Genomic DNA, 16,947 nt, shown 5'->3' with positions numbered 1-16,947 from the left:
CTGCGGGCCGCAGCAGGACTCTGTGGAGTCGTGGCACAGATTGAGCTTCGATCAGCAAAGCGAACAGGAGGAGCTTTCCATCTCTGGACACACGCCGCCTCGCCTGGCAGCAGACCGCCAGCAAACCCTGACATGTTTGCCTGCGAGGCTCAAAGCAAACGGCATGCAGGCACACTTCTGCAGTCAAAGGGTTGATTTCCACTTCAACGGGAAATAATTTCACACTTTTTATTCTCTGTAAAGCTCTGTCTGTGATATTCCTCCTCACAATGCTCGGATGAGAAAGGAGAGGAAGACGAGGAGGAATGGCTGATCCTCCCTCCTGTGTTGACCTGGCAGTTGATGAGAAAAAACGCTGCTGATTTGTTTCCAACTGGAAGAAACATCCCGGTGATGCAGCTGACACCAAGACCTTTTCTTAATCTAGACTCCACCTTGTTTTCCCTCTTCTCATCCACCCCTATATATGTGTTACGGAGGATTTGTTAGTAAATGAATCAAATATGAGCTAAACAGAAAACATAGTTAAGGTGTGGACATGTATGATGAGCCAAAGCCAAACAGTTTGTACCCTTTTGTGTCATGAAAGAAATGTCCTGGAAATTTTTTTAGAAAACAGGCAATAATGTCAAAATCATTTTAAAAGGATTCCTAATTTTCAGCTATTTCTGGTTCCTGAGTTTGCCTTTTCAAAAAGATTTTTATCTCAGCGACAGGATAAGATGATTGCAAAGAGAACAAACTGCACATGCTGCTATAAATAAGTGTTTTATCCACCTGAGCAGCAACATTTCCTCTTTTTTTACATCTAAAGGCTAGTGTTTTTTCCAACAACAGAAGAAAAACTGTAAAAACTACAGAACTGACCTGTTTCTGTCAGACAGTAGAAGGCAGCAAAAGCAGAAATAAAATGAAAACATCACATGAACACGGCACCGATTGTCTGTAAAGGAGATGTCTACCTGATTGTAACATTTGCTATAAAGAACAAACAAAACTTAGAAATTATATGTTGAGTAGAGTAACACTTACAGAGAGAAACCATATTTTCTTTTACTGGAAACATAAGCCTTTCTCATATAAGAATTTACAGAAACTTAAGAAAAACGAGTACACTTTTGATGCGTTAAGCAGCAGAAATGAAGGATTGTCAGACTGAAAGTGAGGTCATAATTCACATGCAAAGACACAATTGCAGCTCGGTCAGGAGAATGCTGAAACCATGCAAACAAAACAGACAGCAAAGTAAATTTTAATCTCAAACTACGCAGATGGCAGCACACAATATGATCCTAAAACTCCAGAGTTTAGGCCAACTTTGTGACCAACATGCACCGTGCACTCCATGACTGCACCCTATGTGCACATTAATGACACCAAAACTAAAATAAATATGTGAACACATTAATCACACGATGGTTTTATTTTTTTCTGTTCATCGTTTGCACTCATGCTACCTCTGCAGACTTTGCACTGTTTCAGCTGCTCATATATCAAAACATTTAAATCATTTAGGAAATGGGTGATATGATTTTTGTTTTTTGTAACCTTTATACTTTATATATTTAGTTGTATTTATAAACATTCTTCTCTTTGAAAATCTGGCTCTATTTTTGTCTTTTTATTTTACTTTTAGCTAGCCTTTTGTTAGTTTTAGCTCTCACCCAGTCTTTTTGCTACTTTTAGCCTCTAACTAGCCTTGTTATACTTTTATCTAGTGTTTCTCTACTTCTAGCTTTTACTTAACCTTTTGCTACTTTAACTTTTATCTGAACTTTTGTTGGTTTTAGTCAGGGTTTTGCTACTTTAAAGTTTTAGGTAACTTTATTCTGACAAACCTCTGAGCAAAGCAGCACATTGGTGAAAAGTAAGATAAATAAAAACATAATTTCAATAATTCCTTGCACCTTTGAAACTCACACATTTTTTTTTACTGCCTTTAAGACACCTGACTGTGTTAAAAGGGGTCAAAAACACGTAGTTAGTGCACCTCTAAACTCACTAAATATGTTTTTTCCCCCTTTTAACACAGAGTCAGGCGGTGTATCGTCTCTTTGCTCAGACTCACACAACTTGGCTGACATTTTGAAAAGTTGTTCAGTTTATATGAGGCTCCTAAAGATGGATGGTGACTGTGACCTGTTTGTTTTTTACTCCATGAGTTAGCACTCACTTTTCCTTTAGTTTAACGCCACCCAGCAGCAGAAAAAACAAAACTCTTGGTGATTTATGAGGAGTCGTTACTCAGTAATCAGTAAACGCTCATTTCAGGTGCTGCTCGAGGTTTCGCTTCTTTTTTGACAAATTGTGGAAACAAATATTAATAGTATTTTAAAACATTGTTTGTCTTCTTTTAGAGATCATTACCCTCATTCCTGGGATGGTTATTCTTCATCACAGCTTTAAGTTTATTTTGTTTTTCTCTCAGCACTCGATCAATACTCTGTTTTTGTCTGTTCACTCACCGATGATGTCGTACCACAGCAGCGGTTGGTGTGTCTCCATCATGATGATGCCCACCAAGTGAGTGACATGATCCGTTTCCATGACAGCAAAGGGGAAGTGAGGCTCCACGAACGTCAGTGGTTCCGTGGAGGCCGGTGGGCGGGGCACCCACTCAACGTCGAGTCGAGATGTGGATGAGCGTGGCGGGTTGCCCTGGTCTGTAGCTTTGATCTGGAAAAACAAACAATAAAACTTTTAAATGAGAGTTTTATGACACTGAAATCTGTGAGGTTCTTACAGTGCTATTTTCGTGCTATTTTCTTGGAAAAGAATATATTTCAAAAATTCTGATGGCAGAACTCAGTCATCACAAACCAGACTGGACTTTCATTTCTTTAAACAAAAGTTTTTCTATCCATCCATCCATCCATCCATCCATCCATCCATCCATCCATCCATCCATCCATCCATCCATCCATCCATCCATCCATCTCATCCAAGCCAACAGGTCCAGGAGGGAAACCCAGACCTTCCTCTCCAGCTCCTCCTGAGGGGTCCTAGGGTGTTCCCAGACCAAAGGGGGTACATAAAACCTCCAGAAAGTTCTGAGTCTGCTCTGTGGGGAGAAAAACTTCCAGAGGGAGGCGTCCTGGAGGCATCTTAATCAGATGCTCGAACCACCTCAGCTGCCTTTTTTTGAGCAGCAGCTCTACTCCGAGCTCCACCCTGGATGATGGAGGTTCTCTTATTTCTAAGACTGAGCCCAGCCACCCTATGGAGGAAGCTCATTTTGGTCGGTTGGATCTGGGTTTTTGTTCTTTTGGTCTTGATCCCTATCTCATGACCAGTGGTGATGGTTGGAATGTAAATGAACCCAAAAAACAAAGATTTTCCTTTGAACTCAGCTCCATGAATGAATACAAACATCTGGCTGAAGGTACAGGGTTCCACAGTTTAAGAAGGTTAAACAGAAAAATGCTTTTGTTCACCAGTCAGTCCTGAAACTAAACATGGAGCATCAACAACCTTGGATCCCCATTGTTGGCTCATATTATAATAAGTGTTTTTTGTTTATGATCTTCAAGAAAGTTTTTGGGTGACTGTATATGTTGTAGTTCAATGTTTTGGAGTCTTTTTATGTTTTTGTTTGGTATGTTCTTTGGCAAACAAAGCTGCTGTGATGCAAAACAAAATTTCAGACATGTTTTGACAATAAAGTACTATTTTGTATTGTGTCCTTCTTCACCCTCATTACTGCGGACAAATCCATCAGTCCATCTCTGTTTCCATCCTTCCATTACTTGAGAACAAGACACCCAGATACTGGAACTCCTCCACTTGAGGCTCAACCCGTCTTGTGAAAAGAAGTTTCATTCAAGACCAACTGATGATTATCAAGAGCTCAGAACTGGATATTCTGAGCTGATAATGACAGTTAACAACTGAATACGAAGCCAATACATCAAGGTTTGTTTGCCTTAAATGATTAGAACAGACAGAATATGAAGGATCAACCAACCTGCTTCAACCAGCAGCTGCTCAAATAAAACCTGACTGCTGAAGACATCCTGTTTGCCAACTGACTCTTTCTGCTTCTGTCATCTGTGCAAGCCAGCGTGGCATTCCTGATGTCTGATAACCCTGACAGGAAACCCTGATGTTTGCTTGTGATTACAAACAAATTAACTTATCACGAGAAATTTATTCCCGTGATAATGAAATAATGACAGCTTGACAAAATGAGCTTTATTATTCGGAGATAATGAAACCATTTCTCAATTTAATCCTTGTTATTTTAGTAATAACATCATTCTGCCACTATTAGTCAAACATTTAGGATGAGCACTGTGAAAGTATTTAAGCAAAATTATTATATTTGTTTGTAAATCCATTACAAGGCAGTCTAAATTAAAATAAATAATACACATTGTCTGCATGAACTTTTCTAACTGTTCTGTTTGTCATAAAAAGTCTGAAAATTTCAGCACGAAGCTCTGAAGTTCATTTCACGGTTTAAAGCACAGAGAGACATTAGGCTTATTTAAGTGTCTCCAAATCTTCTAAACATGAACTCAAATGAAACACGGCTCTTTAGAGAATTAATAAATATTTGCTGAGCTGGAAAGTCAGCAAATATCAGTGCTGCTATATATCATGATCCTTTTTCATGCAATCAGAAATCAATGCCTGAGACCCAAACAATGGTGTTTTAATTTGGAAAATTTGGTTTTGGTCACACGAATAAATGGAAATAAACTAGCTGCAGAAAAACAAAAAATAAATTCTGCTGCAGAACTTACATTAGAACAGTGGTCTCCAGTCCTGGTCCTGGAGGGCCACCATCCTGCATGTTTTCCTTGTTTCCCTGCTCCAACACACCTGATTCAGAGGTTAAATCACCTCTTCATGTTCTGCAGAAGCCTGTTAATCACCCATTGATTCAGATCAGGTGTGTTGGAGCAGAGGAACAAGTAAAACCTGCAGGATGGTGGTCCTCCAGGACCATGGAGAGCACTGCAATAGAACATAGCAAACATCAAATTCTGATGTTTTTTTAGACATTCTTTCAAATTTTATAGCAGCAACAAACAGCTGGAGCTGCAACAAATCTGCTGTGAGGACAAATGTCCTGTGATTCCAACCCCCATTTCTCTATGATGTAAAATTAAAAATTAATGTAAAAAATGTCGGCTGATCCACCTACCGTGAGAATATTGTAGCTTCCTGCCCGGAAGTCTCCATGCACCGTCACCACTCCCGTCCCATTGTCGATCTGAAACCCGTCATTGTTGCTGTTTTCCAGCTCGTACGTCACAACAGCGTTCGAGCCTTCATCGTTGTCCCCTGCGACCATCCTGCAGACCTCCTTTCTCCCGGCTTGTCGGTCCTGCTCCAACAGCTTGACTTGGAAAAGTCTTTCCGTGAACTTTGGCTGGTTGTCGTTTGCATCCAGAACCTGGATCACGACTGTGGCAGTGGACCGCAACGATGGAGATCCGTTATCTGATACAACTACCTGAAATTTAAAAAGGTTGTCAAGGTCTTGATATTTTTATTATTTAAACAAAGAAGATGAAATACAGCTCTGAAATATGACAATACAACTTCACATGACTCTAATATATATGTAATGTAAACACAGCTCAAACATTTATAATTAATCTGGAAAAAGTTGATGTAACTGTTTTAATATCTAAATAGTGTAAAGATCTTTCTAAACTTACAGATAAAATTGGAGAAAAACATTAAGGGAAGATTAAATGATGATGAAATAAATATTTTCCGTGAGCAATGGAGAAATTATCATTAAAAACAAGATCAAACTGCCTCTAGTTCATTAATTTATCAGCTGTTTAATCTGAACCCACCTGCAGTTAGAAGCAGAGAGAGGAACAATAAAACTGGAAACAGGTTTAGTCGGATAGTCTGCCTTTTTCATCAATACACAAAGAAAAGGTGGGAGTATTTCTAATTGAGAAAACTTTTCTTGTACATCTTCTGCTCCTTTGAGAGAAGAAACTGTCCTCTGATGGATTTCTGAGCATGTTGCTGAATATTAACTGAATGCTGCTCTCAGACCTTCCTGCAGTAAATTAAAACATCCCAACCTGACAACATGTTTTCTGCACGCAGAGCGCCTCCAAACCTGGGATTACAAAGAGGAGGTGAAACAGCCTTTAACAGCTTGTTGAATGTCTGCCGTTATAGATTTATTGATACTCTGAACCTCGGATGCATTTCAGAGCAGCAGGATTTGTTTTTCCTGTTTCTGCATCGGCTTGAAGGTGAAAAATGGTTGTTTATGAGAGTCTGACCTCGATGCTGTGCTCGGGTTTATCCTCTCGGTCCAGAGCTGAGTGAGTGCTGATAACACCTGCAAACACACACACACACACACATGACCAGTGCAGTTAGGGTTATTCCCAAGAAGTGAGAGTACTAATTACACCTAAATAAACAAACTAACATGAGTAGAAGCTGTGTGTGTCGCCCTGGGGTAATGACACACCACACCTGAGAAAACACCTCGGAGTTCATGTTTGTTGTCTCTGCTGTTTTGAGAACTGTGTGAAAGTTTGACTGTAAAGTTTGCTGTTATTTTGGGTGCAGTTTATATGTTTATATTTGCATAAACCTGAGCCATAAAAATGCAGCAGATCATTAAAACTGAACATTTCACTAATTTATTTTTACTCAAAGTAGAAAAATCTCAGTAACAAGGAAAGAACAATGGTTAAAATTAATAAACTATTAGTCACCAGAAATGTTACAGTTTTACTTTGATGCTGTAGCATAAATAGATTTCTCTGTCAATGACTTCATTGTTTTTAAGTCTTTACTCAGCTGATGGATTGTTTGATGGAAGCTTCTTTAAACCACACAGTACATTCATCTGTGAGCAGTTAGTGAAACATTGCTTTTTATCATCTGCCGCCAAAAAGCAAAAGTGGGTAATAATGTTTTTGCCAGTGATTGTTTCATGACCAGCTGGACAGAATATAATGAAACATTCAGGAAATATTCTCTGTAGCTGAGCCAACCCACTTTAAAATAGCTGCCAGTTAATGAACCTTAGCAATCATAAATTAGCTATAAATCAGTTGATTAAACAAATATTGATGTAAACTTTGATGTGGTGGTAGCTGAGAGTCATTAACGACACATACTCTGAGTGTGACACCTCACAATATTACACAAGATTAGGCATATTTTTATAAAGTTTAACAAAAACTTTTTCAATCTGTCAATTCTTAACACAATAAGTTGATTTCAGTCTAAACGTGGGTGACAAGCATTCTTTGAAGGAAACTTTAGTTTGTCACATCTTTACTTTCAGAGCCGTTTTTTATATGAGCTGAAAGCACGGGTCCAGCTTGTTTAAAACAGCATACTTTAAGACTTATCTGAATGTTTTAAACAAGATTTATGATAAACATTATGAACTGTAAAAATTTAAATTTCACTCAGTTAATTACAGAAATGATTACCTGCAGTAAAATCTTTATTTATAAAACAAATAAAAGCAATGAGGAAATAGCCTTTTTTTTTCTTTGGGTCGTCAACGTTTAATTATTCATTTTTATTTTATACAAGGATGAAAATAATTACGTCCAAGGTAGATTTTGAGTTGGTGTTTTTTCATTAAATAAAAGCCTTTGTGTGTTTTTGTTTGTACATGAGTCACAACATTTAATTTTCCTTCACAATGTCCTCATCAAATATGTTTTAATGTTTAAATCGCAACATTTGTTTCGTTGGTGTATCTTTTCCTTTCTGGTTTGCTTAATTTCAAAGTCAGACACATTGAGTTTAATGTTTTACAGCAGCTGTTTAGTTTGCTTCAGCAGAGATTTGGCGGCGGGAAGAAACACTAAGCGTGTGTTAGAACGATCAGACTCAGGTGTGAAAATCTTTCAAACCAACTGTGTGTATCTGTCCCCTTCAGAAATAAAGCAAAGCCAAAGAAATATATTTCTTGCTCTATCTTTTAAAGAAAAACTTCTCTTGCTGGGCATAAAATTCCCTGAATTTATCCAGTTTCTCTCTTAACCTTTGAAGAAACACCACCGTGGCTCTGAAATGACGCCACACTGATAGTTCATTTAAAGTCTTGAATAACAGACAGTCATTTGTGCTATATGACTGTGAAAAATATCAAATATATTCTGATCACAGGATCAGGGGATAATTATAGAAGGTTTACCTTTAAAATGTTTAAGGCCCGAACAACAATAACAACATGCATCTCTACTTGTAGAGTTAAACTATGGAACCCACTTATGGCTGAAATAAAAGAATCTGCAGCACCATCAACCTCTTTGCAGTCGTGGCATTCAGCTGCTTGTGTTGCAAATACAAACAGAAAGTTGTCAGCAGCAGCTGCCCTCAGAGAGTGTTTGGTCAGGCAGCATCTAATGAGGTGCAGGAGCTGTTGTGTGTAGACAGAGCTGGGAGTCGTAAATGGAGTGAAAGACCCCGCTGAGGGTCGTTCTGTTGTTTTACGACAGGCCCTGCTGAGAGGACACCGCCAAGGACAGGTGGGACACACGGGAAAGTGTGTGTCTGTCATCGGTTTGGACGTGGCATTCAGGGGTAAAGCCTCGTCTCTCCCACATCGCCTGTTTTCACTCAGCCGTGCCGAAGGCTTGTCAAATCCACGTGAAGATAAACAGAGCCGTCTGACATGTCAGGGCCCAGTTTGTTTCCTTCTTTTCTTCCTCCTTCAATTCACCAGCAGTCTGCAACTCCAGCTTTGACTTTTTTTAATAGGATTAGTCAAAATCACGTTTTGCAGACAGACATTTTAAATTTCTGAGTAACATTTCAGTCATATCAATAGATGTGAGAAAGATTAGCAAACAAGAGAAGCCATGCAAACACATTAAGATTCCAGAGCGAGTGTACAAACACACTCAGATTGGTTCAAGAAGAGAAATTCTTTGTTAGGCTGAGCATGCAGGTGTTTTTTTTTTTCAATAAGAAATGTATGCAAATCCAGTCGTGCAGGTAAACAAGTGTCTGAAAAGAGACTCAAACAAGCCAAATCACTGCTGACTGCAGGAGGAAGCGATTCAAACCGAATGAAGCTGAGCTGCTGCCCCTGAGCCTCAAAACGTCCGCAGTTTGATTACAACCTGATCTGCTCTGAGCCACAATCCCTCAGCCTCCGTTTTCTGATTTATTATAGATGACATGATCAGTGCAGTCATTTTGAACACACAAAGTGTTTCAAGGTGAGTTCTGAAACACACGATGGAGTTTACGGGCTTTAAAACTGCAGAGGGACAGATCTCCTTCACTAAACAGAGATCACGTCAGCTTGAAAAGAAAAGTTAACCCTTAGAGGGGTTTTTAGGTATTAAGTATAAAGAAACAATGAGCCGCTGTCTGACAGACACCAACAGTTTATAAAAAGGGCAGGTATATGGAAGTCGTGTTGTATGTAACTGTAATAAACTAAAACACATTTTTTCTAAAAATGAATGGCAGCAGCTGAAATCCGCATGTCTGTGGATGTTTAGGCTCAACAAACATTGACTTCCTCCCTTGAAACGATTTACTACATTTACAGTTTATTTACCTGAGTCAGATGCCTTCATGGCTGCTTTTTGACACTGTTTTGAGAATCAGTCATGGGAAAAAGGTTGCAAACTTTATGCAGAACATTCAGGATAGCTCTGCATCGCTTTTTCCTTTTCATTTGGCTCAGGCGTTGTTCCAAAAGGCATTCAGTAGATTATTTTTAATAAAATGGCAGGAAAAAACATGTAAAGAATCTGTTGCTACTCATCAAATGATACAGTCTGTCAATTTTCTCTGTAAATACAAATCATTTACCAAATTACATGTTAAATTGATATCCATCCTGGTTATTTATCTTCCTTCATCTTAGGCATCTAAGGCTTCCTTAAACTGACTTTGGCACTGAGCCCAAAACTTTGAACTCTTGAGGGAATGTGAGAATATGTAAACTGTTATCAAGTGCAGATTATTTAAACCCTGAGGAGAAACTGACCCTAGCCCAGGGCAAAAAGTCCCTATCCCCTTAAACCCTTTAGAGACCCTAACCCTAGCCCTGGGTCAAAAGGCCCTAATCGATTAAACCCTGAGGAGACCCTAACCCTAGCCCAGGGCCAAAATGCCGTACAATGCTGTGCAATTATATTTTTCCACATCATTTCTACTGAATGCTTACTGTGGGGTTGAATGATAACACGTGTGCTCCTGATACTGACATGTGTTCATGACAGAAAATCATTTTTATGCAGGCTAATATTCAGAGTGACTGGTACAAAAAGCATCAGGATTCCCATTTTATCAATTTAACATCTCTTAAACGTTGACTAAAATTCTGACGAATATGCCGTTACAAAACGCAAACGACATTGGTACATTCCTTCCTTGTCTGGTCTTGTCAACACCTAACTGTTTTATGTAGCCAATAATGAAACCTATCCTAAAATCTTCGACACACTGGTTTTTGGGGGAAAAAGCAGCTCAGATAAAAAAAAAATAAAAAAAAAATCTTGGAGAGGCTTTTTGCTTCTAAGCACAAATCATTGGCTGCTACTCCAAGTGATTCTTTCAGGGTGAATCTGACAGACAATGCTGCAGCAGAATGTCTCAGTCAAAAGCAGAAAGCTGTGAGTCATTTTTATCTTGTCAGAACATGAGCAGTTTCTACACCAGTCACCCCACACATTGGTAATCAGTGGTTTATTGGTGAAAATGAGACGGGGTGGGTCATATTCAAAGGGTCTGCTCTCAGCAGAGTGTTTATGTTGTTCACAGTGATACAATCTTCCTATTTTAAATGGATTATTTGGATCTACGAATGTATGACTTTCCATTTTAGGTTTTTATAATCTGATATAAATCTCTTTTAGATTGAATCTAATCTGACTCATGTGTACAGATGATTAAAATAAAACAATGTGACCAGTGAACACGCCTTCCTGAAACCAACAGAGGCTGTGTTTGCAACATAACTAAACATATTTTACTTCTATTCAGTTAATGATGAGGCACGGATAGAGACAAGAATGGACCGGTGCAAACTTGTATTCACCTAATCAGCCTTCCAGTTTTCATTATGATATAAAAAAAAAATCCAAATAATTGCTAAACTTATCTAATCTACTGTACTGCAGCCAGCCACTAGGGGGGCGCTCGATTTTTCCTGGCTTCAACTTCCGGCGTCTGGTACTTTCTGTATAGTTAGAATATATTTCAGTGAGTTCAAACAGGGTAAATAAATACAGGAAGATGTGACAAAGAAAGGGGCTGACCCATCAGCATCAAGCCATGTCTGAACCTGCAGCTATAAAATCACAGACTCAAGGAATTTAGCCTTTTTATTAGCTTTATAGAACAGCTGGAGTAAAACAAAAAAACATCATACTCCCACTACCTATGCTGTGTTTCCTAATTTCTGCTGAGGTTTAATATCATCTCAGAAAATTAACTTTACCTAGTTTACCTTAGAGCTTTTATCCAATGAACTTATTTCCACAAGAGTCACTAAAGTCAGTGGTTTGATACAACAATGTTGCTCAAACATTTTAGCTTTACAGAAAATAAAAAACAAAGTTCTCAATAACTTGAAAAAGGAAACTTCCTGGACAAAATAATTCCCCTTCCTACTTTAATTGTTGAACTATGTAGAGTGTTTGGGGTTTACTGGTGGCATTAAATATACAACAATATGCAATCATATTATGATAATTTGTTTTGTTTTCATTCATTTTTTAAATATTTTTTGTAGATATTGTTTCTGTTTGAGAGTTAAAGAGAGACATTACACCAGAATGTCCTCCAAGGCCATGAGCGTCATGAACTCGTCTGAGGCCTCTCGTCTGGCTCATTACAACAAGCACCCCACCATCACCTCCAGGGAGATTCAGGCTGATGTGCACCTCCTGCTGTCCAGCGAGCTGGCAGAGCCTGCTGTGCCCGAGGACACCAAGGTCATCACCAAGGTCATCAACTCCAACTTAACTGCTCTGCTGCTAAATGAAATCCTGTTTTTCGTAGGTTTTATCACCACAGTTCTATACCACCATCATGAAAGGATGTTTGATTGTGATTTTAGGTGGATGTTGGTGTAGATTGTCAGTCATGCAGGACATGATTATTAACTAACTAACTGGTTCAACAGAAGGCAACTGAACGTCTTCTCTGGTTTCTTTAAGATACTTCACCTTTCATCCAAAAAGCTTCTGCAGTTCTGATTGTGAGTTAGAAGTTTTGGGTTTTTAAATCCTTGATATTACAACTACAGTACAGGCTGATCCACGCCTCCATCCTGTGAGTTGGTTGGGTTAGTGTCACTAGTTAAATGCTTCCTAATGACACCAGCATTTAAGGTTCCATCCTTAAGGGAACATCTTTTTTTGTTTGTTTTTAATCATTTCAGCCTTGCTTCAATACATAAACAAGACTTTAGGAGCCCTCAAACGTCAATTTTCTTTACCTAGGCTGCAGGGAACTGGTGTCTGTCTCCAACAATAACTGTGCGAGAGTTTGGGTACACCTTGGACAGTTTGCAAGTCCATCACAGGGCCATCACAGCCATTCACAAACTCACTCACACCTAGGGACAATTTAGAGTTACCAACTAATCTAACATGCATAGTTTTGTCTAACCCAAGACCCCAGTGATGACAGATTAAATGCTTGTATTTTTGTTACAAATTTCAGTTTCTTAACTGCAACAAAACCTTAGTATCCTGCATTATGTCATTATGAACAGACAAGGCTGATGAATAATAACATTGCCTTGAACAGACAAGAACAAACCCCCATGATTATTACACCAAATAATCTAAGTCCAACAAGGTTTTTATCTCCTAAGCTGTCAACAATACTAAAGCAAACACTGCAGAAACACATCTACAGTGTACATCAAGCATATGTTAAAAAAATGGGAAATGAATTCGGTTTTAAAAGGCAGACATCCCTCACTGGATGCTGAGCCTGAATTCATCCATTATATTCTGTGTTTGGACCCCCATGACTCCCAGTCATGAGTAGTTTAATGTGGCACAAAGTTCCACTTTGTTGTCAGCCCAAAGAAGGTTTTTGGTTCTTGTGTTTACAGTTTAAAGAGACTGCTAGACATCTTCTATCCTGTTTCTGGTGGCAGCATCACAGTGCCACATACAAGCCTGGCATAGTTACTATATTTGGTTAATTTTCTGTGTTTCTGTGTGGATGAAAAACCTTTCTAGAAATGATGCCGACTTTACAAGGAAAAACAATGTTTTAGAAAAGCAGCATTCACGTATGGGGGTGGCCTTAGGTTCGAAAGCTAATAATGTGTTAGCATCTGAGTTCATCGTCTCTTTGGGTCACAAGCAGTTAAATGATTTCACACAACATGTGTGACCCGAATTTAGGATATCCACAAAGTACAAAAATACACAGAGAGACAATACCTGTCTTTTCACCAAATACATTCCATCCTGCACTTAATGTGCATGAGTAACTGAATATCAAATACAGCTGCATTTAGACAAAAAAAACTTCCTTTTAGACAATGCTTGGGGGCTGTTTCAACACCTTCTGCCGGGCCTGGCTTGTCTTTGTGTGACGTCTCTCTCTCTCAACACAACTGGCCTTCTGTAATCCTTCGGTACATTGGCCTTAGGGTGTGGACAAACAACACAGCAGATAATAGGAGGAGGACAGGACCTGTAGAGGCTTGTAGTTTCAGAACTAATGCTGCGCTCATGTGCCTAAACTTCAAAGTCCTCAGCAGGTCATTTAGTTGTAACTATCATCAAGCACACACGTACCTGAGGGCTTTCAAGCACTTTTGTCAAGATTTTTACTCTTCATTGAGACATAGGTTTCTAAGTGACTTCTCAAAGGTTTTCTTGTATTTTATTTTTTTTAATTTTCAGCTCTGCTTTCTTTGAAACACACCCACTTGCTCTGCTCAAACTTGTATTGGGAGAAATTCTTCAGCATCTCTCCTTGTAAATATCCAAACTCATGTCAGTCTTTAAAGGTGCACTGACAGCCGTGAATCAGAAAGAAGCACACATATGTGATGAATTCTGCTGAAACAGTTTGCTAAAGAGAAATAACAAGCTTTCCTAAAGAGAAAGAAAAGCACGCTCATCTAGATGCCTTACGACCACAAAGGGAGTTTTAATAAAAACGTACATCAATCAAAACAAATCATGCAGCCTGTGTTCATGTTCAAACTGTGTGTGAAATTGACTGATGACACACATTCATGATCTCAGAGTTGCTGTAAATCAGCTTGCACTTACTATGAGTCACAAAACAGCTTCAACTGAATTCAGTGTATACCAGCTTATTAATCTCTGTGATGGTGCCGGTAGGTCTACTTCGCAGTGCTGCAGTCCCCTTTTCTAGCAGGCTTTCTAAAGGCACTTAGTCATTTAGCCTTGACAAGAGATGCAAGTCATATAGGTGCCTAGCTTTGCCACAATTTTTATTCTTAGGTCAGCTGCTGAGTTTAGCTCAAATGCAACTACATGGAACGGTCTTTCTCTGCTGTTTTAACAAACGGAAAGATGAATTCTCAGACCAAACTGGAAAGTTTCATGCAAGACAGAGATGTGCTCTTTAAAAAACTGCCCCTCTGAAATCTCTCTTAGTTTTGGTATGGGATATATTTAGTTTCTGTAATTTACTATGATTATTTATAGCCACTGTAGGATGAAAACAGAGATTTGCAGACTTAATGTCTCTACAGTGAACTAAGCTCACATATTAAAACTATAATATCACCTTAGTTATAGTCCAAGGACATTTTTGTTTGTCTCCTGTGTTGAGTAAATGTTGGGATGCCAGTAATTTGCTAGTTAGTAAGACAGATTTACTGTTAGAGACTTGAGGTCTTGACTGCAAACTGAGATAATCCAGCTGACATCACTGCTGTTATTTCATGTTAAAAAAAAGTCCCATCAGAGCAACAGAGAATGTGTTTTTACAATCCCTCTTAGGAGTAACCTGATGTTCCTGTCTGTTTCCTTAGCCATATAATTAACTTACTAAACCACTGTAGTTAGCAAACCTTGGTCAGATGTGTTTTTACCTGTTTTTGGATCTATGTTGAAGAACGTCTTGTGAGATTCCTGCATCTGGAAGGAGAGCTTCCCCTCAGAGGACGTGTCCACGTCTGAGGCTGACACTTGGATGACAGAGCTTACTTTATCCACGTTCTCTTGGACTGATGCAAAATACACCAGCTGGGAAAGCTCCGGAGCGTTGTCATTAACATCCAGGACTTTCAGGAAGACATGAGTCCAAGAGATCAGAGGCTCAGTCCCCAAATCGGTGGCGTAAACAGAAAGCCAGTAGTGCTGTACCATCTCTCGGTCCAAGGTTTTTGATGTACGAATCACACCTGACAAACATCAAAAGGACAAAAGAACATATATTTTATATGAAATGTATTAGTTCAATAATTATAATTAATGAAACTCTTATAAAGTAGTCACTGGATGTTCATCTACATCTCACTAACCTTTGGAGTTAACCTGATTCCAGATGGCTGCCAAAGCTCACTGAGCTTAGAAATGTGAGGATTTGGGCTTTTTGTGTTTTCAGTTTGTTGTTTTTATTATCTTGTTTCTATTTTGAGTTATTTTTTCAGTTTAGTTTTTCCTGTTTGTGTCACTATTCACTCCTCCCTAGTAACTCCTTTGCCTTCCTGCCACGCCCATCTACACCTGTCTCTAATCTTGTCAATTGGTTCACCTGTGCCCACTTGCCAATTACCTTCTGTTTAAAAACCCGGTCATTTCTCCCACACGCTGCTGGTTCATTGATCTCTGTTCCCTGTCATGCTCTTGTTGGCTTGGATTTATGTTTTGCTCCTCACCTGGTCATTTTATGTTTAACCGTAGTTTCTTTTTGCTGCCACATCAGCGTTTTGTTTTTGTTTATTTGTTTTAATAAATTAGTTTTCTTTAACATTCGGGGTTCACCTCCTTCCCCACTCTCCGACCTGACATGTAAACACAATTCTTGGTCAATTTTATATATACTGAGCAAAAATTTGATGTGGTAGTTGCTGAGAGTCATCTCTAATCTATATTCTGATCTCTAACAGATTGCTCAAGATCTTTGTTTAAAACTTTGGCATGCAAGGTAGCAGGAGATATGCATTCCTTTAAAGAATGTCACTTTCTTAATATCTTAATGTTGATTATTTAAATGCAAATAAAAACTACTTTCATCTCTCTTATAGTGTCAATTTTCTATTTACAAAATACCTGCTGGACTCAAATAGCTGGACAAGAAATCCAACAAGTCCCTGCTCAGTAATGTGGGGAATAAATCTGTGCTGTGAAAACCCACTTATTTTTTACGACAGTCTATCAAAGGCTGGCTGAGAGGAAAGCAGAGTTGTAAACAAAGCAAACCGACTTCTCAGCTTGTCTTTAGAAGCAGTTTAGGTTTAATTCCCCAGAGGGAGAATTCAAAACTAGGCAGCACAGAGAAAGGGGCTATATTTCAGCACAGTTCCACTATGACAGAGAACTCCATTTGCTCAGATTTGATCTGAGCCTTAAGTGCTGCAGCAGGCTAATGGAATGCAGGACAGTATGCTGCGGGGTCACGGGGGATCCTCCACAAACGATTTACTGATGGAAAAATACCTCAACCCCCACCCAGGAGGAACCACGGATGTGTCTCATCTTATCATAAGCTCAGGCAGACAACATGAGGAAATGTAATGCTGTAAAAGGCCTTTGAGTTTGTCAACTGTCAAAGTTAGAGAATAAATCTTTTTATGCAAAATTGTTTTTAAATATTTTCTAACAAAATTTACACTTCGGTAATGGTTATACCTGAGTCTGACTTTTGACTTTGTGGTGAACTAATACTGATAAATGTGTTCATATTTCACCTCTAAAAGAGCTGCCACAAAAACATCCTCACTGAAAGCTCCATTTAGAAACTATTCTGGGGTTTTTAATCATATGACAGGATCTGTGTCAGGACAAGCAGAAACCTGGA

At 38.9% G+C, this 16,947-nt stretch overlaps 1 protein-coding gene across 3 annotated transcripts in view; it reads right to left on the bottom strand.

Annotated features, from left to right (window-relative positions):
- The window catches only part of fat2 (FAT atypical cadherin 2), a 96,890-nt gene that overhangs the window by 62,096 nt on the left and 17,847 nt on the right, over positions 1 to 16,947 (bottom strand). For all 3 annotated transcript variants that reach the window (XM_017429751.3, XM_017429750.3, XM_037977616.1), the window contains 4 exons: positions 15,017 to 15,328; positions 6,261 to 6,319; positions 5,150 to 5,461; positions 2,466 to 2,676 (listed from right to left, as the gene is read on the bottom strand). In XM_017429751.3, the coding sequence (XP_017285240.1) occupies positions 2,466 to 2,676; positions 5,150 to 5,461; positions 6,261 to 6,319; positions 15,017 to 15,328 (894 nt within the window). The remainder of the gene's footprint in view (positions 1 to 2,465; positions 2,677 to 5,149; positions 5,462 to 6,260; positions 6,320 to 15,016; positions 15,329 to 16,947) is intronic.

Source organism: Kryptolebias marmoratus, linkage group LG9 (genome assembly GCF_001649575.2).
Source record: "Kryptolebias marmoratus isolate JLee-2015 linkage group LG9, ASM164957v2, whole genome shotgun sequence".
Classification (NCBI taxonomy): Eukaryota; Metazoa; Chordata; class Actinopteri; order Cyprinodontiformes; family Rivulidae; genus Kryptolebias; species Kryptolebias marmoratus.
The sequence above is the reverse complement of the archived record's forward strand: the minus strand, read 5'-3'. Positions and strand labels throughout refer to the sequence as shown.